Source organism: Lytechinus variegatus, chromosome 15 (assembly GCF_018143015.1).
Source record: "Lytechinus variegatus isolate NC3 chromosome 15, Lvar_3.0, whole genome shotgun sequence".
NCBI classification, from domain to species: Eukaryota; Metazoa; Echinodermata; class Echinoidea; order Temnopleuroida; family Toxopneustidae; genus Lytechinus; species Lytechinus variegatus.
Window position 1 is genome coordinate 2871445 of NC_054754.1, and position 25190 is coordinate 2896634.

Consider the following 25190-nt stretch of genomic DNA (forward strand, 5'->3'; position numbering starts at 1 on the left):
TGTTTCCTAAATCCAATCCCATGACCGCATTTATCATAATGGATAATACCTGTACCACTACCATCACAATTACTGGGGGTTTTAAATCTAATTCAATGACTAAATATTCGGGAAATATTCTAAAAATGCAATATGTGCAGATAATATATAAAGCAACAAATAGACTTTGTACCTACGGCGGTAGTGTTTGGAAGATATCACTTGAAGAACGATGGCGATTTAAAATGTGCAAAACTATGTTTAATTTTATGCAGGGCGAAGCCCCTGGGGCCCGTTTCTCAACACCGTCATAAGTCTAACTTGACTAAATTGGAGATAGTGAGCTACTTGTCCGCTAACCGTTTCACGAAGCCCTCTTTGCCAAGATCGGTACAACAACCTCACTAAATATTTATGACACCTCCGAACCTGTCATAACTTCTTTCATAATGACATCACGTGGGTAGGCTATGACATGCAAAAGTGCCTGGAAGTTTTAAAATTATAATCTTACACTTTAAAAACTGTGGTGTTCAAACTGACACCAATTGGTGTTAATAGAGGACCACACCCTGAGGTGTTAAAATAACACCCTAGAGATTGAACATAACACCAAAGAGTGTAAATGTAACTACCATAGTTGTTGTAATAACACCTATATAGGTGTAAAACTAACACCACCAATCTAACACCGGTGTAAATTAACTAGTGTGGTTCTCTATAGGTACATCGGTTAACACCACAGTTTTTGCTGTGTACGTAATCAATCATAGAGGTTAAAATTACAGCACAAAACAAGTGGGGTATGCATTCAATGAAAATCATTGCAATACAAATAAACTATAAAAAAAACTGTTGGTAAAACGCCACAAAACCATTCATTTTGAAATAATAAAATGATTTAATCGATAAAGATTCTACCACGTCAGGCCATCCATAACTGAACTCAAATTTGTTGTTTTCAGACCCCTATTAACAGTTGGATATAAATTCTATCTCTAATTTATGCATATATATATATATATATATATATATATATATATATATATATATATAATTTGCCAAATATTGTATGTTTCGGTATCAATGATTAAAAATGTTTCGTTAAACTATATTTTGATGACGTTTGGAATCGTAGAAGACCGTATAATTATCATCATTTTACAAAGAAAACCGTTATGGTTTACTTTCGTAAACTACTAAAATTGGATATCCCGGGGTACCAATCTCAACGTCCACAAGTGATTTTTTTAGTCATGAAATGAATTTTTCATAATTTAATTTTCTCTGCAATTAATGTTCCAGTCTTCATGATCTAAGTATGTATGATGCATAATTCACCTGTGCTATTATTTTGAAAAAGATTTATTTCCCAATTCATTACAATATTTACAAGTTTGTCATAATTTTCCCTTTTTTTTAATTATGCTATTTAGCGTTCTTCTTTGGGGAGCATGCTAGCTAGATGTGAAGATACCCCTCTCGCCCCCTCCCCCTCTCAATCTTATCCCTCTTCATGTTTCTCTCTATCGCTTTCCATTCCCCATTTTGGTCGGGGGCAGCATTGGGAAAGCCTACCGCTCACGGCACTGCATGGGAACTGTTGATTGTTAGTTCTTGATAATCATCATTCTGGACAATGACGGATCCAACCCCCACCTCTTTAGACGCATAAAATAATTAACCGTATACGTAATAGGAAATGTAGTCAGGCATTCGCAGTATAGAATTGTTTACGTGAAGCAAATCACCTTTATTCGGGAGCGAAGACTTTTTTCCCTTCTTGTTTCGGCTTCTCACAATGTTTCTGAACAGCCCCCCCCCCCTTCATTCCTACTGGATCCCCCTGCCTCTGGAGACCTGCCAATCCCCGGCGGAGTGAATCATGTCTATATCCCTCGATGTGACATATAGGTTACATTGTATTACCAACTACAATCATGACATATGGTGGTGGAGGGAGAGGGGGTCTGCATGCCTTAAGAATTTAACAATAAAACTAGTTAAATATGGCAAATAAAACATTTCCCTAACTTGTACTGGATCCTTCAATTTTAATCTAATTTTCTCCATGCTTATTCTTGGCTTCTTGCATACCCCCCCCCATCGAAAATATTTGTTTGCCCAGGCCTTTCCAAAATATAAAAAAACTAATTAGCTATGATTATCAGATAGAAAGATATATAGGCCTATCTACAAACTTTGTACCACTCGAGCTACATAGAATTTAGAACCAGATTATAGTAAACAAATATTCATCATGATTATGTTTTCTACGTTGCCTCCATCAATAACTTATTCATTTCAGTTTCGTGTGCAGGCGTTGATATTTATGCATGTAACTAATTTGCAAGTTTATATAAAGCAGTCATAATTATAACTGCAAGTATTGTTATATAAACTGCTAAGGCGGTGAAATACGCGAGAAAGTTCTGTAAAAACACATCGTCGAGCAGCTTTGCAAAATCCGAGGATGAGGATGAAAACTTCGGCATTTCTTTGGATCGTTACAATAGTAACATTTCTTGTGAATTCAGGCAAGGATGATAATTTTTTTCAATTATATTTTTCTATCGTGCTAGTATATATATTTAATGTCATTAAATTATCAATTTTGTGATAGTGAACGTTTGCCAATTTCATTTATCAATCTTAAATCCTGTCTTTGTATCAATTTCGATTTTAATCTTTTTATGTAGAGTTTTTTCTAATCATGACGATACTTCGCTTTGGCGCTCCTTATTTTCATTATTTTGCACAGAGGCTGATTTCATTCAATAATACAATTTGTTTTATTGATTTATATATTTATAAATATTTTGTCAATTTTATTTTCCCTTTACCGAGATATTAAATGTACTTGTCATTCTATTGATTCCTTTCTTATGTGTGTACTATTATTAAGCAGATTGGTGTTATTTTTTGACAACCCTATACTTATTTTCATATACATGATATCTCTCCAGGTACTGCATTTCAGTGTAGTAATGGTCCATCTATCGATGACGAGAAAGTTTGCGACTTCAAACAAGATTGTTCAGATGGCTCAGACGAGACAACATGTCGTGAGTTTATTTTAATTCTACATATAGACCCAGGGGTGGTGACCAAGGGGGGGGGCGAACGTAAGGTGAGTTTTTTTTTATAAGTAATGGTTGACCTACTGTTAAACGGCCCAAACTTATTTTATTAATTCTTCTACTTCTCTCCCCCCCCCCCGTTCCACGATTTGTGTATTATATTTAAAAATCACAATGGCGGTCGTCCCGTGACCCCCCCCCCCACATTCGTGACAACGCCCTTGTACAGACCAATCCCTTAATACTAGTTGGTCAGTATCGTCAGGTAGAAAAGCAAAAAATGAAAATTCTCTTTCATTCTTCTCCTGCTCAGTTTCCCTCTCATCCCCCCTCTCCTTCAAGTAGATCATTCTTAGCAAGATAATAGCGGAGTAGTTGTAGAAGTAATGGAAAGAGTAGTCCTATACATGGAGTAGTAATAGTAGAAGTATAGCAACAGCAGCAGCAGCAGTAGTAGTAGTTGTAGTATTAGCAGTAGTACGAGTAGTAGTAGTAGTGCTAGTAGTAGTCGTAGTAATAGTAGTAGTTGTAGTAGTAGTAGCAGTAGTAGTGGTGGCCAGGAGTAATGGTAGCGGTCACTGGCGTGCAGATGGGGGTCATGCCCCCCCCCCCAAAAAAAAAAAGAATGTTATTTTATGGATATTACATGTATTATGTCAATATCTATCAAAGAGCGTAGATTCTTTTTTTTTTAGTTTTGAAGAAAGTTGCTCACTTAACTGGCTCGCTCTCAACTTATTTTACCGCGCACGCCATGTTTGGACCCCTCAATTGTTTTTACCCATACGCCACTGGTGATGGTCTTGGTATTAAATTTGATTCGATACAAAATAATGATGAATGTGTACGAAAAATTATGTCGGCCTTTGTTTTGAGTGAGAGCAATACAGTGTGTATATAAAAGATAAACATTTTAAACAAATCCTACAATCCTATAAAATTATATAATTGTAATATCCTGAAGTGTTTTTTCTACATCTGTATATATACATCTCTTTAAGCGAATGACGATATGATTCCCCCAACAAAATATTTCCTGTTGAGTGAGCACTTACTTTTTAAAAGTTCGTGAAAAATTATTTGCACAATAGTTGGAGAAATAGTTGTATATACAGATAAAATTAGACGATTATCATGTAGAACCATGGACTTCGGAAGACTGATATGAATGAAGCTGCCTTTTTTTCCTTTCTTAAGTATTATCTTTCAACAAAACACTCAATCGAGCACCGCTGCCCCCTACCCCAAACATCCAGATCATCGCGATGCTTTACATGTAGCAGTGAATCGCGTGAAGTTGTTTGCTTTTCTTAGCATTTATTCCCTGCCATGCCTTGGGAAAGTGTGTAAAAAAGTAAACTGCCCTTTAATGACAAAACGAAATTAAGAAAAAGCCGGACTGTCTGAATTTTTGTTTGTTTACATTTGATTTGTTTAACTTAATATCCTCAGACCCTAAACCCAAACACTAAAAGTTATGTGTAACTCTTGGGTTGAAATATTCATTCGGGTAGCAAGGCAATCTGTAGGCTCATACAGTTTATCTCTTTCATTTCCATAAACCAAATAATTTATATACAACTTAAATAATGAGAAATGCAGAGCACGGTCAGTTTGTTTTTCGCCCGTATACCTTGACACGTGCTTTCTGCGAGCTTTACAAAAATGGACGGTGATCACCCAAGCGCAACATTCTGTCAAAATTACACTTTTATTTCATAAATATTAGACCATAGCATAATAATAGATACGAAATATCTCAATTTTTCATTTTGTTTTTCATTTTTAAGGAAACAAATAACAGGGAACATTGCATATTTGGGTAAAAATATAGAGACTTTAAAAAGCTTCAATCATAGAAAGAGGGCGTATTCAGCGGTGTAGCCAATATGATGACATAGGCCTATTCATAGCTTAATTGCAAATATATCATTCGAGATCAATTATCAGACTATGTTGATATAATTATGGAGATGATATCTTAAATCCCTGTCTCTCTGAACTTTGATCAAGCTCTTGAAACAGTACTTGAGATATTAAAATAAATAATTGACATTACATTGCTATACACTTTAAACATATACTCCAGGTACCCGATTGAATCTTATTGAATTAGTAACGGCTTAAGGGACCTATAGATGCTAGTGTGCAGGGGTGGATCCAGGATTTATCTGGGAGATGTATTTACATGTAATAATAGTAGTGATGGTGGTGGTATAGAAGCAGTAGTAGTAGTGGCAGTAATAGTAATAGAAGTCGTAGTAGTAGTAGTAGTAGCAGTAGTGGTAGTAGTAGTAGTAGTAGTAGTAGTAGTAGTAGTAGTACTAGTAGTAGTGGTAGTAGAAGTATATAGTAGTAGTAGTAGTAGTAGTATAGTAGTAGTGGTAGTAGTAGTGGTGGTGGTAGTAGTAGTAGTAGTATTTGTAGTAGTAGTAGTAGTAGTATTTGTTGTTGTTGTAGTAGTAGTAGTAATACAGTGCGTATCAAAAAAAGTTTACACTTTGAAAAAATCCTGTAAAATTATACATTTGTAATATCCTGAAGATTGTTCCACATTTTAACATTGGTACAGGTCCATTAAAGCAAATGACGATATAACTGTCGAAAAAATATTTCCGCTTGAGTGAGCACCACTCACTTTTATAAAGTTAGTGAAAAATGATTTGCGCAGAAATTTGAAATAGTTATGCGAATAAAAGTAGCCCTTAATCATGAAGAACACATGGAATTTAGCTAGTAAAATTGATTTAAGATATCTTCTACATTATTTGACTTGTTTCCTTGCCCAAAACACTTCGAAGAGTGCATTTTGCCCCACCCCACTCCCCAACACACCGAGGCCATCGTGACGATATTTGCTTTACACTGAGCTGTGATTTACATGGAATGGCTTAAGCTTGATTTTCATTTTGTTAATCATTGCTTAGCTTGGGAAAAGTGTGGATAAACAAGTATTAAATGAAAAATGAAATGTAAACCAACTTTCAATGACAAAAACTTAGTGAAAAAATGCTGGAGATGTTTGATGTAAACTTTTGTTCGGATTATGTCCTCAGATCCAGCTGGCACAAATAGGGTAAAGGTTGTGCTTATTGAGTGTTGAAATTTCAATTTGGGTGGCAATATTGTCACAAAATGCTTGAATGTATCCGTTTTATTCCAATTGCCTAAAAGTGCAAGGAAAATGTATGATAAATCTTTCGTAGTGTCAGTTTGATTTCGTCCTTTCGACTTGACACAGCATGAAAACGAGCATTTCTGCGCAAACAGATTTCTTCGAGCTTTACAGAAATGGACAGTGCTCACTCAAGTGTAACATTCTGACAAAACTTTTACTTTCATTGGATAGATGAGACCCAACTGAAGATTATATGTGAAAAAATTACCCACGTGTTGTGTATTTTTTAATTCCCAGGACTTTTTCAAAGTGTAAACTTTTTTTTGATACGCACTGTATATCTACAGTGCCGGCCGCGGGAAACGTCACAGTGCCCCCTAGGGCGGACGCGGTAGCCCGTAGCGGGCATTTGAGGGGAGCGGACGCGGGAAGCGCCCGCGTCCGCTCCCCTAGAAAATGAGTGCCCTAGGGAACCGCCCGCGTCTATCCCCGGGGCACTGTGACGTTTCCCGCGGCCGGCACTGTAACACTAAAACTTTTCGAAAACTATCTTTCAAATCGGAAGCAAAAGGTAATAAGAGGCTGATAAAAGAAATAGAAAACTGGGAGCCCGGACTGAGAGAAGGGGAAAGGGGAGAAAGAGAATAGAGGGGGGGGGGGGTGAAGAAGAGAAAGAGGGAAAAGGTAAAATGGAGAAGGGATAAGGAAGGGGGAAATTAAAACAAGAAGAAGAACCTAGAGAGAAAGAAAACAGAGGTGATGAAAAAAAGCGAAGGTGAGATAGAAAGAAAAGAGGGAAGGTGGAAGGCAAATAAAAGAAGGATAAAGAGAAGGAATAAGGGGTGAGAAATTAAAAAGGAAGGGAAAATTGAGAAAGATGAAATAGCGGGGATAAAAGTTACTGAAGGCGAGAAAGAGAGAGGGAAAGGGACTAAGAAAAGAAACAAGGAAAATGAAAGAAAAGGATACGACTATTCTTATCAAAATGCTGGAACCCCTCTCTAATTTTCATCATTTTTTATCCCCTTCCTGATTTACCTTTATCTATCTCAACCACTAGCTCTCATCTTTTCCCGATGTTTATCTGTGGACATCATTTTCATATGCACCTCTCATCATCAAATTTATTTTCATTTATCGTTTAGTTCTTTCTCAATCCCTCTCTAAAACTACTCTTTCTCTCTTCCCAACATATAATGCTATGTTAAATTAAGCTACTTATACATTTCTATAGAATACAAGAAACTGTTGTTTCGCAATATAACGGAGGGGGTATTACAAAAGAAGGGGAAGGGAAAGCAATAGAAAATAAAGGGGAGAAACAAATCAAGGAGTGAAAGGGGGCACAGAAAAGGAAGGGGGAAAAGGGAACAGAAGGGATAAAGGAAAGGGAAAAAAGAAGGAAAGGGAAAAAAATATATAGAGGGACAGCAGAAGGAGGGAAAAAGAGAAAAATATGAAGGGGAGCAAGAAGGAAAAGAGTGAATAAATGGGGGGGGGGGGTAAAAAGGAGGGGAAAGGGAGAGAAAGAGAAAATATAGCGGGGGATATCGAGCGTGATGATTAAAGGGATTTTCGACTATATTGTATAGAGGTGAACCCGGACGGGCTTTTATTCTTCAACTTGGCTCGACTAACTCCTTTGTTCCCCGAAAAGAAGTTAGGTTTGATAGTTAGCGTTTGCGTGAGCACCCGCTAAAATTCTTAATAAAAGAAAAGAAGGGTTTGTATATCTTTGTTGGCAAGTGATAATTAACTCGTTAAGTACCCATTCCATACAACACGTCATAGTAGCTTTCAAAAACATACCTTTGCTTGCATGGTTTAAGCATTTAAGCTAAATGCGTTAGGAAAGTTTTTAATAGTTACATATATGCAAATAGTTTTGTTGTTCTGCTCTGGAGCACATTGAGCATCTAATCAAGATGGAAAGTGCGATTTACAAATCTCATGTATTATTATTTTTATCTTCCATATAACACTGAATTATGTATTGTACCAAGCTGTGGTTTGGTTTTGTGATTTCGTTTTATCATTTCCAATTCATATAACAAAATATATTCGAAGGAAAATATTGTTTTACTGAAATGAAATAATTGAAACAATGTCTAGACCCTAAATGATATCCAACTAATATATCAATATAAAACCGCAGTTCGTAAAAATGATAGGTTAATCTTTACTTCGACGATCATCATATAAGTGTATCAAGGATATTAATATTCGTTTTAAACCCATCTATAACTTTTTATAAAATTGCGCGTAATAAATGCGTTGGACAAGTAATCTTTACTTTGATTATGTTAATTATTATTATCTTCCCAATCCGAATATCTACCGATGTAACTAACACCGCAATCGAGAGCAGATAATGTAATCAGATGTTTTAGCAAAAAGACAAACTTGTTAAATCTGCAACATTGGGGTAAATTTATACTTTTTACAGGGTGGGGGTTTTAAAGACCCGATTTGAACCGAATTGAAAAGAATATCCTTATTCATTGTTGTTGACGCATCAGATAATTAATATCCCCCCCCCCCCCATTTCTAAGAACATCCTGTCATAAATTGGGAAGCGGATGTGATCAAAGGAGAGGGGTCGGCGTGGACGGGGAGCAAGACTCTCCCAGACTGCACAATAACAAAAGAACCAAATAAAAAAAAAATCGATGAGCACAACCAGTTTTGCTGGGGTTCGCTTTTTGCGCGTCTACTTTTTATGATGTGAGAAAGAACAATTTTCCCCGATATGAGAGGGGTTTTTTGCTCTCCCCCCCCCCCCCGGACCCCTATATACCCCGCTTATTATGATAAAGGTTTATAAAATATCAATACCGAAATGAGATAAAATGACAATAAGTGGGGCTCTTGCCTTCCGTGCATGATGTGATGTCGAAAGAACACACCAACGTCGGGTCGTAATCGACAACCCCCTTTAAAGAAATCAAAGAAAGATCGTGGCACAAAAAGGAGGCGGTGAAATATCATGAGTCGACCTCGCGCATGACCGATGTCATAAACACGTCGTAACGTTGTATCGTAATCAACGATCATTGTGACTATTCCAGCGAAAGGAAATGATAAATGAGCACTGAAAAAATGTCAAGACTCGGGGAAGGCCTTCGTCCGAGAGTATATGCATGTATCTATATGTCGAAAAGTTTAGATTCATTGCGATAATAGCTTCGACGTTCCAGCCGGGGTGACCAGATTTCACAAAATTAAATACGGGACAATCGGCAAAGCACTACATAGGATCGACCGAGCCAGGCCAAAAAATCAACAACAAAAAAGGCCACACAATGTTAGACTTGTTAACAAAATATATCAAGAAAGGGAAGGGAGGGCTAGTGGAAGAAAGAAGGAAGCAAGAAATGAATTGAGAGGAAAGAAAGAAAAAATTAAGGAAAATTCAAAGGAAAAAGTATGATTAAAACGTTGAAAGAAAGAATGGAGGACAGATAACGGTTTCTGTCATTACTTGAAATGAATAAAGAAAGAAATAATTAAAATAAAGGAAGGGAAGATGAATGAATGTGTGAAAGAAAAAATATATTGAGAGAAAAGAGAAAAGTAAGAAAAAAGAGAAAGAAAGAAGGGAAGAACGAAAGAAAAATAATTCCTTCATTATTTGAAAGAAACAAAGACAGAAGAAAAACGGAAAGGAAACAGGGAAGGAAAGAAGGGAAAGAAATAATAAGGGAAAAGAATTAAAAGGGAAACAGAAATTAAAGAATAAAAGAAAAGAAAACAAATAACATCTTAAATCAAAAATTCAACCTACAATAGATCCCGATCACGCTAGTTTAAAAACATAATGGTCTATCACAAGATAATCGAAGTAAATGTAAACATAGTGCAATGTACGTACCCTAGGATTTCCGAGGGTAAGTGCGGGCACGGCCAATATTATATAGCACGCGGGAAACCGCGGGCCCGTCTAAACGCCCTAGACTGCTCCCCTTGAATACCCTCGGTTACACGCGAAAGCCCCCTAGGCTTTTTGCGTGCTCGGGCGTGACGTTTCCCGCGGCGGCACTGTATATATCTATATATAATATACAAATCATATCGTTCTTGTTGAAGTTCAAAATATATATAATATGCAAGTCATCATATCTTTCTTGTAAAAATTGTATGTAAATCCTTGTTAAATATGTATATTTTTTGCATATTCTCCCAAGTAAAAGACAAACAAGGCTGGATTATATTACAAGATATGAAGAAAAGTGAAAAGGACACACAAGACAAAAACATCACGAAAACAGGACGTGGCAGAACGGTACAAGAACAAGACATGACAAAAAGTTATACCAAAACAAGACTGACGAAATATTACAAGAACAGACAAATAAAAAAAGACAACAACGACAAAACAAAGGACAAAAACGAGTAAAAGAAAGAAACAAAAAATCTGCACAAGTAGAGCGAATGAAAGGAGACGGGGAAAAGAAGCGAAATAAAGGCAGGGGGTGGGGGAAGAACAGAAGATCCACAAGATATCCTAAGTATGATGAATGATGTGAGTGTTGTAGTTATTGGTTAGATTTTTTTAAGTGCTCTATTGAAGCTATGAATAGTTGGCTTATTTCGTAAAGTTTGCGGAAGTGAATTCCAAAGTTTGATACCAGAAGATATGAACAGTTTATTTGTTAATAATGTCCTCGTTCTAGGTAAATGGAAAAGTCCAGCAGATCTTGTAGGGTAGTGATGTACATTGATATTTCGTGTAAACATAGAATAAAATACGTCCGGTAGTTCATCTTTACTAAGGTTGAACATAAAGGTGGTGTCACACCTTGGCGTTTTAGACAGCGTATGCCCGACGTATCAAAATTTCTCTAAAACGTCGGCATACGCTGAACTTTGATTTTTTTTGTTCAACTCTGGGCGTATACTTAGCGTATTCATAACGAGTTGGACGTATACATAACGTATTAGTAACTTATATCGAACGCTTCGTTAACTTATAAGTAACGTATTCCAACGAATGCTTAGCGTATTGCTGGCTTACACAACTTATGCCCTACCATAGCCAAACTTACGCATAGCGCGCGGCAGCGTATTGCTGACAAACACGTGTCGTAGCCTATAAAAAGGCTGCCGCTCGACTATTCAAATCATAACCGCACGATACATCACCTATCAACACCACCGCCATGCCGAAGAAAACTCCTGTGAACCCCACCTTAATATACCAATTCCTATAAACATGATAAACGTTGTCAATACGCCATTATACGGTAGCTGTAAGTTATAAACACGTCCAGTAAGTTTTGTGGTCGTCCAGAGCACGTCTTCGTACGTCAATATACGTTGGGGTTAGGTTACACATACGTTCAAAGCACATTACTCATAGGTTAGAAGTAAGTTTTAGGGTACGCTGGACATTATCTCGACGTACATCGACTTATGAGTAACTTACGAGTAACGTGAGTCAACGTATATCAACAATCGCGTAACTTGCCTACAACTTATGGCCCGCGTATGCGGGACGTATGAGCCATACGCTGGCATACGTCGAAAAATTTTGTGCTTGCACAAAATTTTTCGACGACCTCGCCGTATGACGACGTATACCAGCGTGTTTTAGCGTACTCTTAACGTATGCAAAACTTACCCGTAACGTATTCGACGTACGCCAGCGTATTCGCCAAATTCCTCATACGTCGGGCATACGCTGTCTAAAACGCCAAGGTGTGACAGCGCCTTAAAAGAACCAAGATTATAATGGTAAAGATCATGTATCTTAAGAATTCCATGAGTTTTAAAAAGAACATTCATATGTGCCCGATAATGAGAATGGCAAATAACGCGCAAAGCTTTTTTTCTGAAGTAGTAAAAGTCTATTCAAATGAAAATCAGCACAACTCCCCCATGCAATAATACAAAAGTTCAAATACGGGAGTATCAGCGTAGAGTATAAGTTTAATAATATATGAGTCGGGAAATAGAATTTAACTTTATTTATAATTCCAATATTCCTTGAAATTATTTTGCATGTGTTATATATATGTTCTTTCCATGACAGTCTGTCGTTCGATAGTTACTCCTAGAAATTTCGTACTTAATACTCTTTGAATATTAATGTTATCAAAAGTAATGTTACCTGGGAGTTCATCAATGATATTGCTGAAGAGCATGGAATTTGTTTTAGTGAGATTAAGCGATGATTTGTTGGCTTTGATCCACTCTGAGACTAGTTTTAATTCTTTATTGAGTGTGTCAAGTAAATGTTTGGGGTCCTTATGGGAAAAAAATATATTTGAGTCGTCGGCAAAAAGAATGAATGATAAAGTACTTGATGATTTATAAAAATCATTAATGTAGACCAAAAAAAGAAGCGGACCCAAGATTGAGCCTTGAGGGACTCCACATGAGATGGATTTGGGAGGGGAATTTACATTTGCTATGGAAACATATTGCTGCCTACTGCTGAGGTAGTTCCTGAACCACTCCAAGACTATCCCTTTGATTCCATAATAAGTAAGCTTGTATAAAAGGATATCATGGTTGATTGTGTCGAAAGCCTTGGAGAAGTCCAGGAACACCCCAACAGTATGCTCATACTTGTAAATTCCATTGGCAATCTTATTGATCATTGCCAACAGGGCATGAGTAGTACTATGTTTTTCGCGAAAACCAAACTGCAGGGGATAAAACAATTTATGTATATTAAGAAACTTTGTCGTGCGTACAAAAATTACTTTTTCCAAAACCTTCGAAAGGCATGTCAATAATGATATGGGGCGATAATTTCCCAACACGGTGTTGTCGCCTTTTTTAAAAACAGGGATTACTCGGGCTTGCTTTAATGATGAAGGTACAACTCCTGTAGAAAGAGACAAATTAAAGATATAAGTCAAAGGTTAAATAATGTGTATCAGGTTTCTTTTCAGGAGAATGTTACTTATATCGTCACATCCTGAACTCATTTTATTCTTTAGTCCAGAAATTATATCAGCTAGTTCTTTTACGTCTGTTGGTGTGAAATATATCGAATTTGGATTAGGGACATTAAGAAAAGATGTGAAGTGTTTAGAAGAGGCAGGGATAGTGTTGGCAAGATTTTGGCCTATGGATGCAAAATAGTCATTAAAGACATTTGCCAAGGCAAGGGGATCCTCTACCAATTCACCATCAACATTTACTTTCGCGGGCGTAGACATTTTGAAGCTACCTTGTATAACGTTTTTTTATAACTTTCCATGTATTTTTAACATCGTTTCTATAGAGGTCAAATTGATTATGAAAATAATTCTTTTTACATCTTCTTAGTATACCTGTCAGAATATTTTTGTAGTCAGTGTACTTTGTATCATTTAAAGTGGGTTTACATTTCATTTTTCATTTAATACTTGTTTCTCCACACTTTTCCCAAGCTTGACAATGATTAGCAAAATGAAAATGAAGCCTAAGCCATTTCATGTAAATCAAAGCTCAGTGTAAAGCAAATATCTTCACGATGGCCTCGGTGTTTGGGGGAGAGGGGTGGGTCGTAATGCACTCTTCAAAGTGTTTTGGGCAAGGAAACAAGTTAAAAGAGGTAAAATATATCCTAAAATCAATTTCACAAGCTAAATTCCACGTTTCCTTCATGATCAAGGTCTACTTTTATTCACATAACTATTTCAAAGTTCTGCGCAAATCATTTTTCACTAACTTTTCAAAAGTAACTGGTGCTCACTCAAGCGGAAATATTTTTCGACAGTTATATCGTAATTAGCTTAAATGAATCTGTACCAATGTTAAGCGGTTAAGGAGAGCGGTGTTGGCTCAGTCGGTAATGCGTCTGCCCGTCGAACCAAAGATAGTGGGTTCGAGTCCACCCCGGGCGGATGACTGAAGCCAGTGCGTTGTGTGTAAACGTCTCTCCCATGTTTCATAGATGCAGGCTATGTTACAATGGAAAACACTCCGTCCCTCGGATAGGACGTTAAATGGAGGCCCCGTGTAGAGGAGAGTCACCACCTTTGCACGTTAAGAACCCATTGCACTATTCGTATAAGAGTAGGGGAAACCCCGGTGTAGTGGTCCACCTGCATTCCCCCCAATCAGTTATATCGGGAGGAGAGACCTGCGGGTCACAGTGATTCAGTTCGCTTTTCGCCTCCCAGGCACAGGTGACGCCAAACAAATAATAATAATAATAAAATGTGGAAAATCTTCAGGATATTAAAAATATATAATTTTACAGGATTTTTTCTAAGTGTAAACTTTTTTTGACACGCACTGTAGTATACATATTGCAAATTTACAAATGCAATTGTAGTAATTAAATCAAATATTACAACACTATTTGTTAGAAACAACTTACCCCCCCCCCACAAACATTATAAACAAGTCATGTTAAAGCCAGTTATTGTAACATATGGTACATATATTGCAAATTTACAAAAGCAATTGAAGTAATTAAATCAAAGAATACAGCACTGTATTTGTTAGAAACGACTTTAAAAAATACTCAAACATTCCTAATTCATGATACCTTTTTCGAGCCGTCTTGCACTCTCATGATTTGTTTTTACAAACCCAAACTTTGGTTGTCTTCTTCCGTTTTGAAGTATCTACACATATTACATTTTCAGAAATTCAAATATTTAGTCATTGAATTCGATTTTTTTAAGCAGTACTGTGATGGTACAGATAATTATAGTGGTACAGGTGTTCCAAATTAATAAATGCGGTAATATTTGGTTTGGATTTAGGAAACAGTCATTGTAGCGGTATAGATATTTAATGAAATTATTTTAATATGAGTATGAAAACTCCATAGCAGCTGAGGGCTGAATTAGATTGATTGCAACATTAAGGTATATAATCTTTATATTGCAAATTTACAAATGCAATTGGAGTAATAAAAAAAATACAGCACTGTATTCGTTAGAAACAACTTTAAAAACACACACAAACATTTCTACGTCATAAAACATTTTCTTCGAGCCGTCTTGACTTTAGGAAAGTCCGGTGATCCTTTTTGATGGTAAATGATATTCACCCTTAAATGTTCATTGGTGATTTTCTTTTAGCGCATAGGAAAGGTTCACCAGTTGTTCTTAAAGTCGCTATTAGCTAACGAACAACTTTATGAAACACCCACCTGAACAGTGCTATTGTACCAAACACCCATTATGATCAGTGCTATTGTACCATTGCCAATTGTGATTACACTCCGTTATATAAATTAAAAAAAAAAGAAATTACAATAGAAAAATCATGATGATCATCGTAATTGACATTTTAGCTATATGCCTACTCTTTTAAAATAGGCATGTTGACATTGATTTCCAAGGATAATTTGTCAACTATTTGTTTTCTCCCTCGTTTGCGATGTATTAATTTAATTGATATCTTTACTCTTTTCATAAAGGTATATTGTTTGGATGAGTGGTATACGTTGTAACCATAATTGTACTTCAGTTTCTGGACTGTTTAAATTATTTTTTAAATAAAGTCCTACCATCAAGAAATCAGTAAATCACTGGATAAATCACTCACGCGCCCCGCCACGTAATCACATGGGCGTAGACTGGTGTGAGCATGGGGAGGTGCACATCCTGGAAGGTGGAACTAAAGTGGTATGGGGGTGCACATCTTTGGGAGGTGGATCTAAAGTTTGGAAAATCAGCCGTTGAAAGCAGAAGAAGGGGTACAAATTTTTTTTTGCTTGCCAGTGTCGGAACTCCTCTGCCTCAGTGCACGTGCACCCACTGTGCAACACCAGCCTATATACGCCCTCGAATCAATCGATCAATCAATCAAGCAAGCAAGCAAGCAATCAATCAATCAATCAATCTGTCAGTCAGTGTTTATACCCCGTGTTTGTGTATCCTGTAGTATATCTAGACAAGATAATTTTATCAATTCTGCAGACAATTAACGTTCCTTTTGTTATTGAAAGGTTATGTTGGACAATTAAAATACAAAACCATATATGCATATATTTTGCGGCGGAATCCAAGAGAAAAAAGGATAAGATTGCATTTCAGATTTCAGATTATGAAATTTGTTTATATCTCAAAAGCACCTATCACATGTTTAAGGGGGAACATGAGAAAGGAGGAACTAATAAAACCAGACCTGTGTAATCCTTTAATTATCTTATTCTTTTAAATTGTCCTTTTTCTTTGACATATCCAGCGACTTCATGCAACTTCGACTCAACAGATCTGTGCTACTGGACCCAAGACGAGGGTGACGACATCGACTGGACTTGGTATGATGTAGACACGATATACCATGAGTACAAAGGACCGGTTACAGATCACACCACAGAAACTTCATCAGGTATTCCAAAGATTTTCTTTTATTTCACCTCGTCTTAGTTTATTGATTTATATAATGTTTAGGAATGTTACTCTTTGAAACCATGAAACCTATTTTGTGTTTTATAAGACGCTATAGATTGTTTTATGCTAACAAAACAGATCATCATAGACACTTATTCTTTAATTGCAGTTTGTTCTACACCCAATGGTTGTCATGCCACATGTGTCTCATGGTCCCACTCCGTTTGTTTACTGCCATTTAAACCATTTAATATTTTGTCAAATTTTCAGTGAGGCTGTACCTAGCTCTCCGTCTTATACTCATTGGCCAGGTCAAAAACACTCTTCTAAATCTGGAACTGTTTATCATGAACCAAGTACTCATTATAGACAAAGTAAACAAAAAAAGTAGACCGGTAGGTCCTCGTTTGCAACCTTCCATTAATAATCTTAATAATGTTTACAATTTTTCGCTTTGGAACAGGCCACTACATGTTTGTCGACGGTACAACATCAAGCACTAAGCAAACGGCCAGGCTTATAAGCCCTGTTTTCAAGATGGCGCCCAGGGGCTGTACGTTCTACATGTGGTTCTACATGTTTGGCCCTGAATACGGCGACCTGAAAGTGAAGCTTCTGGACGAGAGTGGCGAGAGTCACGTGACCAAAGCTCTGGATAATGCGTTGCAGTACAACAAATGGTACGAATGGGAGTCCCAGATACCAACATGCACCGAAAACTTTCAAGTGAGTCATATAAGTTAGCCTGCGTGGCAAAAGTGGTAAGGAAAATCCCTATATTGCGTAGAGAGCGCCATGAAAGAGATGTGGCAAGGCTGTGCGGCGGGGCCAAAACGTTCTGAACAGACACAGCTTTTGAGTTGGGAGGCATTGTGAGGTATCAAACCCCTCCAGACCCCCAAAAGTATGTCTTATAAAAGAAAACTACCCGGCGCCACTTAAGGGCTATTAAGGAATAAGGAATTTCAAATGTGATTCGAATGGGTCATCGAAGCGCCATATCTCGATTAAGTATCAGGTGTAAGGTGCAGGCCTAGCTACTGCCAACCCACTTTTACTTCGTGACCTAGAGCCTTAACAGTATTCGTGCAATGTGGTAGCCGATAACTATGATAGGCCTGTCATAGAACTTTGCTCCTGACGCACGATAGTAACCGACTCCAGATCGACAGAACCAATTAATTACCACATTTTACGTTATAAACAATGCCAGACCATCAGGTTGGAGCCAGTTCCGTTGGTGTCACCAGTTGCAGCATTCGTTCTTCCTTATTAATTCATTTCATGGTAAAGTAGTGTGTAGTAAAATGTGTTGATATATGAGGGGTTGCATTATTTTAAAGATTCATTTCCTTTTAGAATCCCTCTGTCGTATCACACCATTTGTCTATTCTGTATTCTCAAGGTTGTGGTGGAGTCCCAAGACACGCTTCAGGTTCCTACGGAGAGTGGTTTTGCTCTGGACGATGTATCGTTTGTAGACTGTGAGTTCCCGGATCAGGTGGCCGTCGGTCAGTGTCCTCAAGGTACCAGGCAGTGCAACACTGGGGAGTGCTACCCGATAAATCAACACTGCGATATGGAGCTAAATTGCTGCGATGGAACTGATGAAGCGAACTGCGGTAAGGAGGCTGTAGGGATGGCACAGGAAAGACCATAGTATTACACAGTGTGTCCACAGGGTTCCATGGCATTTGCGCCGGCGACAATTGCTTCGCTGTAAATTCCACACATTAATCAAATGGCCAACTTCAACCCTGGATTTGACACTGTACCTACTGTAAACTTAACCCTAAACGTAACATAAAATTCTATTGGAACACTAACCCTTACCCTACATCTAGACGAAATCAAGCACAGAGCAATTTCCGTTGAAGCAAATGTGCCACTGTTCAGTGTGTTCACATACATGACATAGTGTCTATCTAAAGATGTTAATTCACGATGTTAAAATGCTCAAATTATGTTCTGTAAAGATAGTTTTGCGCTATCATAAGGACCCCCGAATACTTGAGTGTTCATAGTGTGGCCAAATACTCGAATTCAATAGGTTCAAAGTTATTAACATTGTGTGTCGCACTTATGTTCCTTGCAACAGGGATGCAAAAGGGTGGGTGAAGGCAGAAGGCGGGTTTTTTTTTCCAGGTGTAATCACCAGAATAAATCAAATTGGAGAGTGATGGAAGCGTAAGCTTAGATGGAAGACGATGTATTCGATGGGCTTTATCTTACATAAAATGAAATCAGAGTAGAAAAGAGCGTGTAAAATTGTCTATAGTTACAAGACATTATACGGCATGGTGACACCTAGCTGTCTTGTGGTACCCCCACTTCCGGAATAAATTATCTTACGTTCAATAGACCTCAATGATGTTGGTGTGTGAGGATGGGGGATGATTTGTCCTTCAGTATTTTCTGATCATCTATGCTGGCGAGTTTTCGCATTTGCAACGGGGACAGATTCTGGAACATAGCAAATGCATTGAAAGTACCCGTCAAAAGACAATAAACAGCTAGGAGGTCTTTGTCGAAAATTGGTGAACCGGGACAGCAGATCGTCCTATGATTGTGCAGAGTTATGGACGAAGTTGCTGTTTTGATTCACCGATTTTCGACAAAGACTCCTTTGTAATAAAAAAAGGCTTTGGACAATAGATTCTCCACGTTCCAGAAAACGTCTTTGTAGTGATTGTCAAAGCTCCCCATGGGGTTAAAGGGGTATTCTATACTGAAAACATGTAGAATAAAAACAATCAACAGACTGAAAGTGTTCATTAGATATTTTTTTCATTATTTTTGCGTAACAGTTGTATGCACATCCTCATGAATATGCAAAGAGCCAGCTGATCGTGTCATATCCCCCATTCATTATTTCATATTTTATCGTATGAAATTATGTTTATCAAATTATTGTCATCCAAAAATGTAAAATATAATTGACTACTGATGATAAGATAATCATTGTTGAAACTTATTTTGTTACAAGGGTGACGTTTTACATTCACGTGTAAATGAAAATATGGAACAATTTCATATACATGTAATAAAACTTAAAAATACAAGTGGAGATACATGGCCTCATCAACGAACCTTTCAATTTCAATTTCAAGATGGGAGGGATAAACTGTTTTGACAATATTGCTGAACTCTACGAATAACCTTTCAGTCAGTGGCGTACCGTGGGTCATGGCATTGGGGGGGGGGGGGCACCATCAAAAATTTTGAGTCACCTATCAGTTGCCAGGTAAACTGACCTAAAATAGACATTTTAAGGACAGTGCCATTAAACGGATATGTATCTCACTGATCATGCGAGCGCGAAGCGCGAGCTGAAAAGTTTTGACATTCAGACCTAGAAAGGGACATTATAAGCAAATTTTTATCATGTTACATACATGTCTCGCTAAACAAACAATACGAGCGCAAAACACAAGCTGAAATTTTTGTATATATTGACCCACAAACGGACATTTTAAGGACTATATTTTAGGAATCAACACATCTCACCATATTCATCTAATACGAGTGCCAAGCACTTTCTGATTTTGTTAGAATTATATCTAAACACAGGAAGCACTTGTAGTCATTGTAATCATGATTAACACACGCATCTCACTAATCAAATATTGCGAGCGCGAAGCGCGAGCTGAAATTTAGAAAATTCAAACCTGAAGAGGGGCTTTTTGGCTTGTTTGTAGGAATTCACTAAAACCATACGTATTTCACTAACCGAATGTGCGAGCTTAAAATTGTGTATATTCAGATCAGAAAAAGGGATATTTTGAGGACTTTTTTTTAAGGAATCCATTAAGAGTATACATATCTCACCATAGTCATCTAATGCGAGTGCCAAGTGCTTGCTGATTTGGTAAGAATTATATCTAAACACATGAAGTACTTTTGTAGTCATTGTAATCATGATTATCAAACGCATCTCACTAATGAAATATTGCGAGCGCGAAGCGCGAGCTGAAAATATATGGAATTCTGACTCCTTGAAGAGGGGCATTCTAAGGCTTGTTTGTAGGAATTCAATAAGACCATACGTATTTCACTAACCAAATGATTTGAGCGCGAAGCGTGAGCCGAAAATTTTTGATATTCAGATCAGAAAAATGGACATTTAAGGACTCCCTGATTTTAGGAATTCATGAAGAGCAGAAATATCTCACCAATCCTTTAATGCAAACGTAAGCACGGACAGGAAATGTTTTATATTAAGACCTTAAAATGGGGCGATCATTTTAAGTAGCCATGAAAAAGAAGCATATTATGTCATTTCATAAAACACTAATAGCTCGAAGTGCGAGGAATCATATTTGGTGTGTATTGACTTGATTTGACAAAGTCACGTCTCTCAAAAATACTTGAAAACTATAGTATTCCGAAAAAAATATTTGATCTATTATATCTAGTTAAACAGACAATGCGAGCACCAAGAACAATAAAAAATATAGGCCCTGGGCAAATTGTGTTTCATAAAGTTATGACAAAAATGTTTACTTATGTAATGTACAGTAATATAGCATAATTGTAATATCAAATTAATAGTTTCTGCTTTCCCACTACGTTTCTCTTCCTTTCTCCCTCTTTTTCTCATTTTTCCTGTTTTTTTAGCCAGCCGATTGGGGGGGAGGCACGTTCCCCAATGCCCCCGTAGTTACGTCACTGCTTTCAGTTATTTACATGTTCGATTACTTTAGATATCATTATTCTAAATCTGGAGTGCCCCTATGAGGACCTGGTTTGAATGGTTATTCCTCTAGATACGCCACTGTTTCACCAAAACTATCTTGGTGTATTTCAGATATACAGGGCTATTCGTCGTGTGACTTTGAGAATGGAATATGTGACTGGCAGCAGCTTCTCAATGATGACTTCGATTGGACATGGCAACAGGGTGGTACGCCAGACAACTGGCGGCGAACAGGTCCACAGTACGACCATACAACGGGCACCGTTGAAGGTATGAACCTTTTTAACGTCACAAGGAAACGGGGCGACGCTATCATAGGGGGCAGTGGGCGGCCAACCCCCGTTATGTTAAGAGTCGAGGGGTGATGAGAGGAAGAAAAGGGAATGAGGGAGAAAGAATACTATAAACGAGAGCACTGTATTCCAAAAACCCAATAATTCAATCGCAAAATTAAGACACCTTTAGGTTTTCTAGCCCTATCAAAATAGTCTGGCACTAACCCTAGATAAAATATAAATCAGTAGACGGTCGAATTACAATGTTGTTAATTGATGTTGTTGATTATCTTATTTCCGAAGTAGAATTAACATACACACCAGTTATATAGAAAAAAATGCAAACGTGTTGTCGAAATAACAACTATTAAGAAGAAAGTCTGCCGTTCAATTTTCAAATGACATTAAGACGTAGGCAAGCTTTGGTTGATTTAAAGGAGTTCATTTACCAACACTATAATGAAATTGTTATGGCTTCGGTTTTCTTCATTCATGTATACAAAGACGCAAAATACATTTCAAAAATTAAATTCAAACATATTTTTTTAATTTCACGTTAAAATGTAATGTGCGTCTCTGTCGTTTGATGGTCTTTCTGGAGTGCCCCTATAAGCACTTGATTTGTGCTGACAAACTGTTCATATCTGCAAACTGTTCATTGACATTCGCATATTTCGGACCCAAATTATTTAATGCACTTCCTTCAAATTTACAAGCCTGTACCTCCTTGTTAGTTTTAAAAAATTATGCAAAGCCTTTCATTTGAATTGATGAAGAGCGAAATAATATTCCATTTATTATACAATGCTATGTACTTGTATGTTAAAATTGTCACTTCCCAATCTAAATTTTGTTGATGTTAATTGTTTCTGATGTTAAATAGGTTGTATTTTTGACGTTGATTGTTTTTTTATGATATATTTTATAGTTATCTTGACATGTATTTTAAAATGCAGGGCGCCTTTGTAAAGCAGTTTTAAGAACGGAACAGGCCTGCCCTGCAATATAAAATAAATAAAACAAAATAAATAAATAAGTGAAAATAGTTCCAGGATACTTCACAATCATTTATCAAAATCTTCAATATTCAGGAGAGGGACAAATCCCCTCTTAGATCACATTCCTTCACCATGTTTAGCCCTACCTTGCCGAGTCTATAGCTTTTTCATTAATCAGTTTTGACAATTAGGATATTAGGGAGCATCAATTCGCTCCACTACGCGCAACGGATTCGGGTACAATAAAAAAAAATAATAATGTATTGTCAAGTGTCCTTTATGACAATGAGGTCTTTGTCGAAAGTTGGTGAATCGAAACAATAGTTTTGTCTTGAACGCAGGACCCATATCTGCAATTTTTTTTTAGCTCTGCTGTTCCGAGTCACCATTTTTTCGACAAAGACTTATCAGCTGCTCATTGGAATTGATTTGCATTTACTTTACATTTACGTTCTGCGTGGCGATGTGAAAACTTTGTACTATCCTTTGAATTTGTTTATCATCTTATATAGGATGGTACGTGTATACCGAGTCTAGCGACAGGAGGAGAAATGGAGATAGAGCCGTCATGGTCAGCTTCCCGATCGTTGGCGTGACATCTGGAAAAGAGTGTGCTGTGAGTCCACTGGGTTTAATCTATCACTGCCTTTAAGAGGGGCGGGTGTGTGTGTGTGTGTGCAGGTGTGGGTGTATGGGGAGGGTGTGCAGGGTTGTGTGTTTGTATTTTTTTTCCTATAAAGAGGGGTATCGATCAAATAATAGACTGTGCATGTGGGGTTTGTTTACTGTTTATTTTTCATTCTCCACCAAGCAACTTCGCTAAACTGAGATTCTTACGACATACCGGAGATTGTCTCGTGTAGTCAGTCATGCATGCAAACATTCGTATGAAAATGGCGCCAAAGTGTGCGGGACGAGCAGCCCTATCAGGACATAACAATAAATCAATGATTGAATCGTCATACTTCAGAAAAGACAACTGCAAACCAATTAGCCATTTTTTTTCTGACTCCCTCTGTCATGTCTGTATAGGTCTGGGACCGACCTTTAACGTCACCTGAAAAAACTCCGGTGTGGATTTAACACCAGCCTGTAATCTATATATGTCCACACCAGAGAAGTGTTAAACAACACCAATGTAGTTTTGGTCTAACACCAGATAGGTGATTATACTACACCAATTAGTATTAAAACATCATCGGTTTGATACCAAACTGGTGTTGTTTCAATACTTCTCTGGTTTGGACATATATAGAATCCGGGCTGGTGTTAAATCAACACCGGAGTTTTTGCAGTGCATCCCTTGTGGCTGTTTCCTATAAACCTCTTGGTACATACGTATGACTTTACCCACGAATAGAAAATGCTCTTATAGTGAACGGGCCCTGCCACCCTAACTCATGATAAATCAACGGAAAAATACTTTTTATAGTATGATTTATATTGGGGTAGTGCACCTGCCCCACCCTTGTCAATCCAGGGGAGTTTTTTTTCATGAAGGGACTTGTCGAAAGTTTAATTCGACAGTTACCATAGGAACTGTGCTTCTCAGCCAATCAAAATCAAGGAAAGATGCCAGGCATCACATCTTGCCAGATCAAAATTTTGATGAAAACGCTTTACTGGATTCAATCCCAAGTGTGGCGTTGTGTTTTAAAACCTTGATGTAATTACATTTATTCACCAATGAAGGTACGATTCTTCTACCACATGGAGGGCCAGGGGATCGGGACTTTGAATGTTTACACCAGGACTGCCATCAATGGACCGTTAAATCTCCTTTGGTCCCAAGATAGGCAGACCGGTGAGCAGTGGAACTACCAGAACTTGGAGTTGAATGAAGAAAATGACTTCCAGGTAAATATTAAAACGGTGGAATTTTGAAATGGTATACAGAGTAACCACAACACTGTTTTTTTTAATACAACGCAATTTACTTCATAAACTGTAAAGTATCGTTTAAAAGTTTAAGTAAGTGGTTAAAATCGTAAACAAAAAAATCCATCTTTAATATTAAATCCTCGATAAATTCAGTATGGTTTGTTAAACTGTTAAACAACTACCTTAAATTTCAAATATTAATAGAGTTGTATCAAATTTGAACAGCCGTTTTACGGTTTTGAAAAAAAGTGATACATTTTGATGAAAACATATATGACATAATGATACATATTGCTGATATGGGTCAATATTGTATACAGAATATATAGGGGTTGGCTTGGTGTCCGTTACCGAGAAAAAAAAAAACAACAAAAACGGGAAATTAAAGGGAAAGCAAAAATATGGCATAAGATTATTAATATGAATATTATCCCATCCGTACTATTACGCCCCTTAAAAATGATTCTTAATGATTTGACTCGTTTTGGTTTGACATAGGTAGAATTCTTTCACATTCTTTCTATAAGGATAAGTTTACTGAAATGCATTATGAATAAATTTATGGTGCATGATTTTATGTCCTAATATAACAAACTAGAATAAAAACCCGCCATATTGGATTAAACTTTCGATATGAACGAATATCCATAACGTAAACCAAAAATAACTATGTACAGACCGAAACCGACGACAAATTACATTTGTAACTCATATTAATATTATTACAGGTTGTGTTTGAAGGCGTAATCGGCTACACTGCTGAGAGTGACATAGGACTGGATGACATTAGCTTCACACCTGATTGCAAAAGAGGGAATAGTCTACCCGAGGTTTCCACTCCAGATGGAGGTAAATCAGCGGCTTCTCGAGGAGC

At 37.3% G+C, this 25190-nt stretch overlaps 1 protein-coding gene across 1 annotated transcript in view; it reads left to right on the forward strand.

Moving 5' to 3' along the window:
* The first annotated feature begins 2948 nt into the window (after window positions 1-2948).
* The window catches only part of LOC121428324 (MAM and LDL-receptor class A domain-containing protein 1-like), a 57084-nt gene continuing 34842 nt past the window's right edge, over window positions 2949-25190 (forward strand). Inside the window, exons 1-8 of the mRNA XM_041624892.1 lie at window positions 2949-3044; window positions 16318-16464; window positions 16930-17192; window positions 17872-18088; window positions 21274-21432; window positions 22948-23051; window positions 24128-24292; window positions 25045-25165. Coding sequence (XP_041480826.1) covers window positions 16938-17192; window positions 17872-18088; window positions 21274-21432; window positions 22948-23051; window positions 24128-24292; window positions 25045-25165 — 1021 coding nt within the window. The 5' untranslated portion in view covers window positions 2949-3044; window positions 16318-16464; window positions 16930-16937. The remainder of the gene's footprint in view (window positions 3045-16317; window positions 16465-16929; window positions 17193-17871; window positions 18089-21273; window positions 21433-22947; window positions 23052-24127; window positions 24293-25044; window positions 25166-25190) is intronic.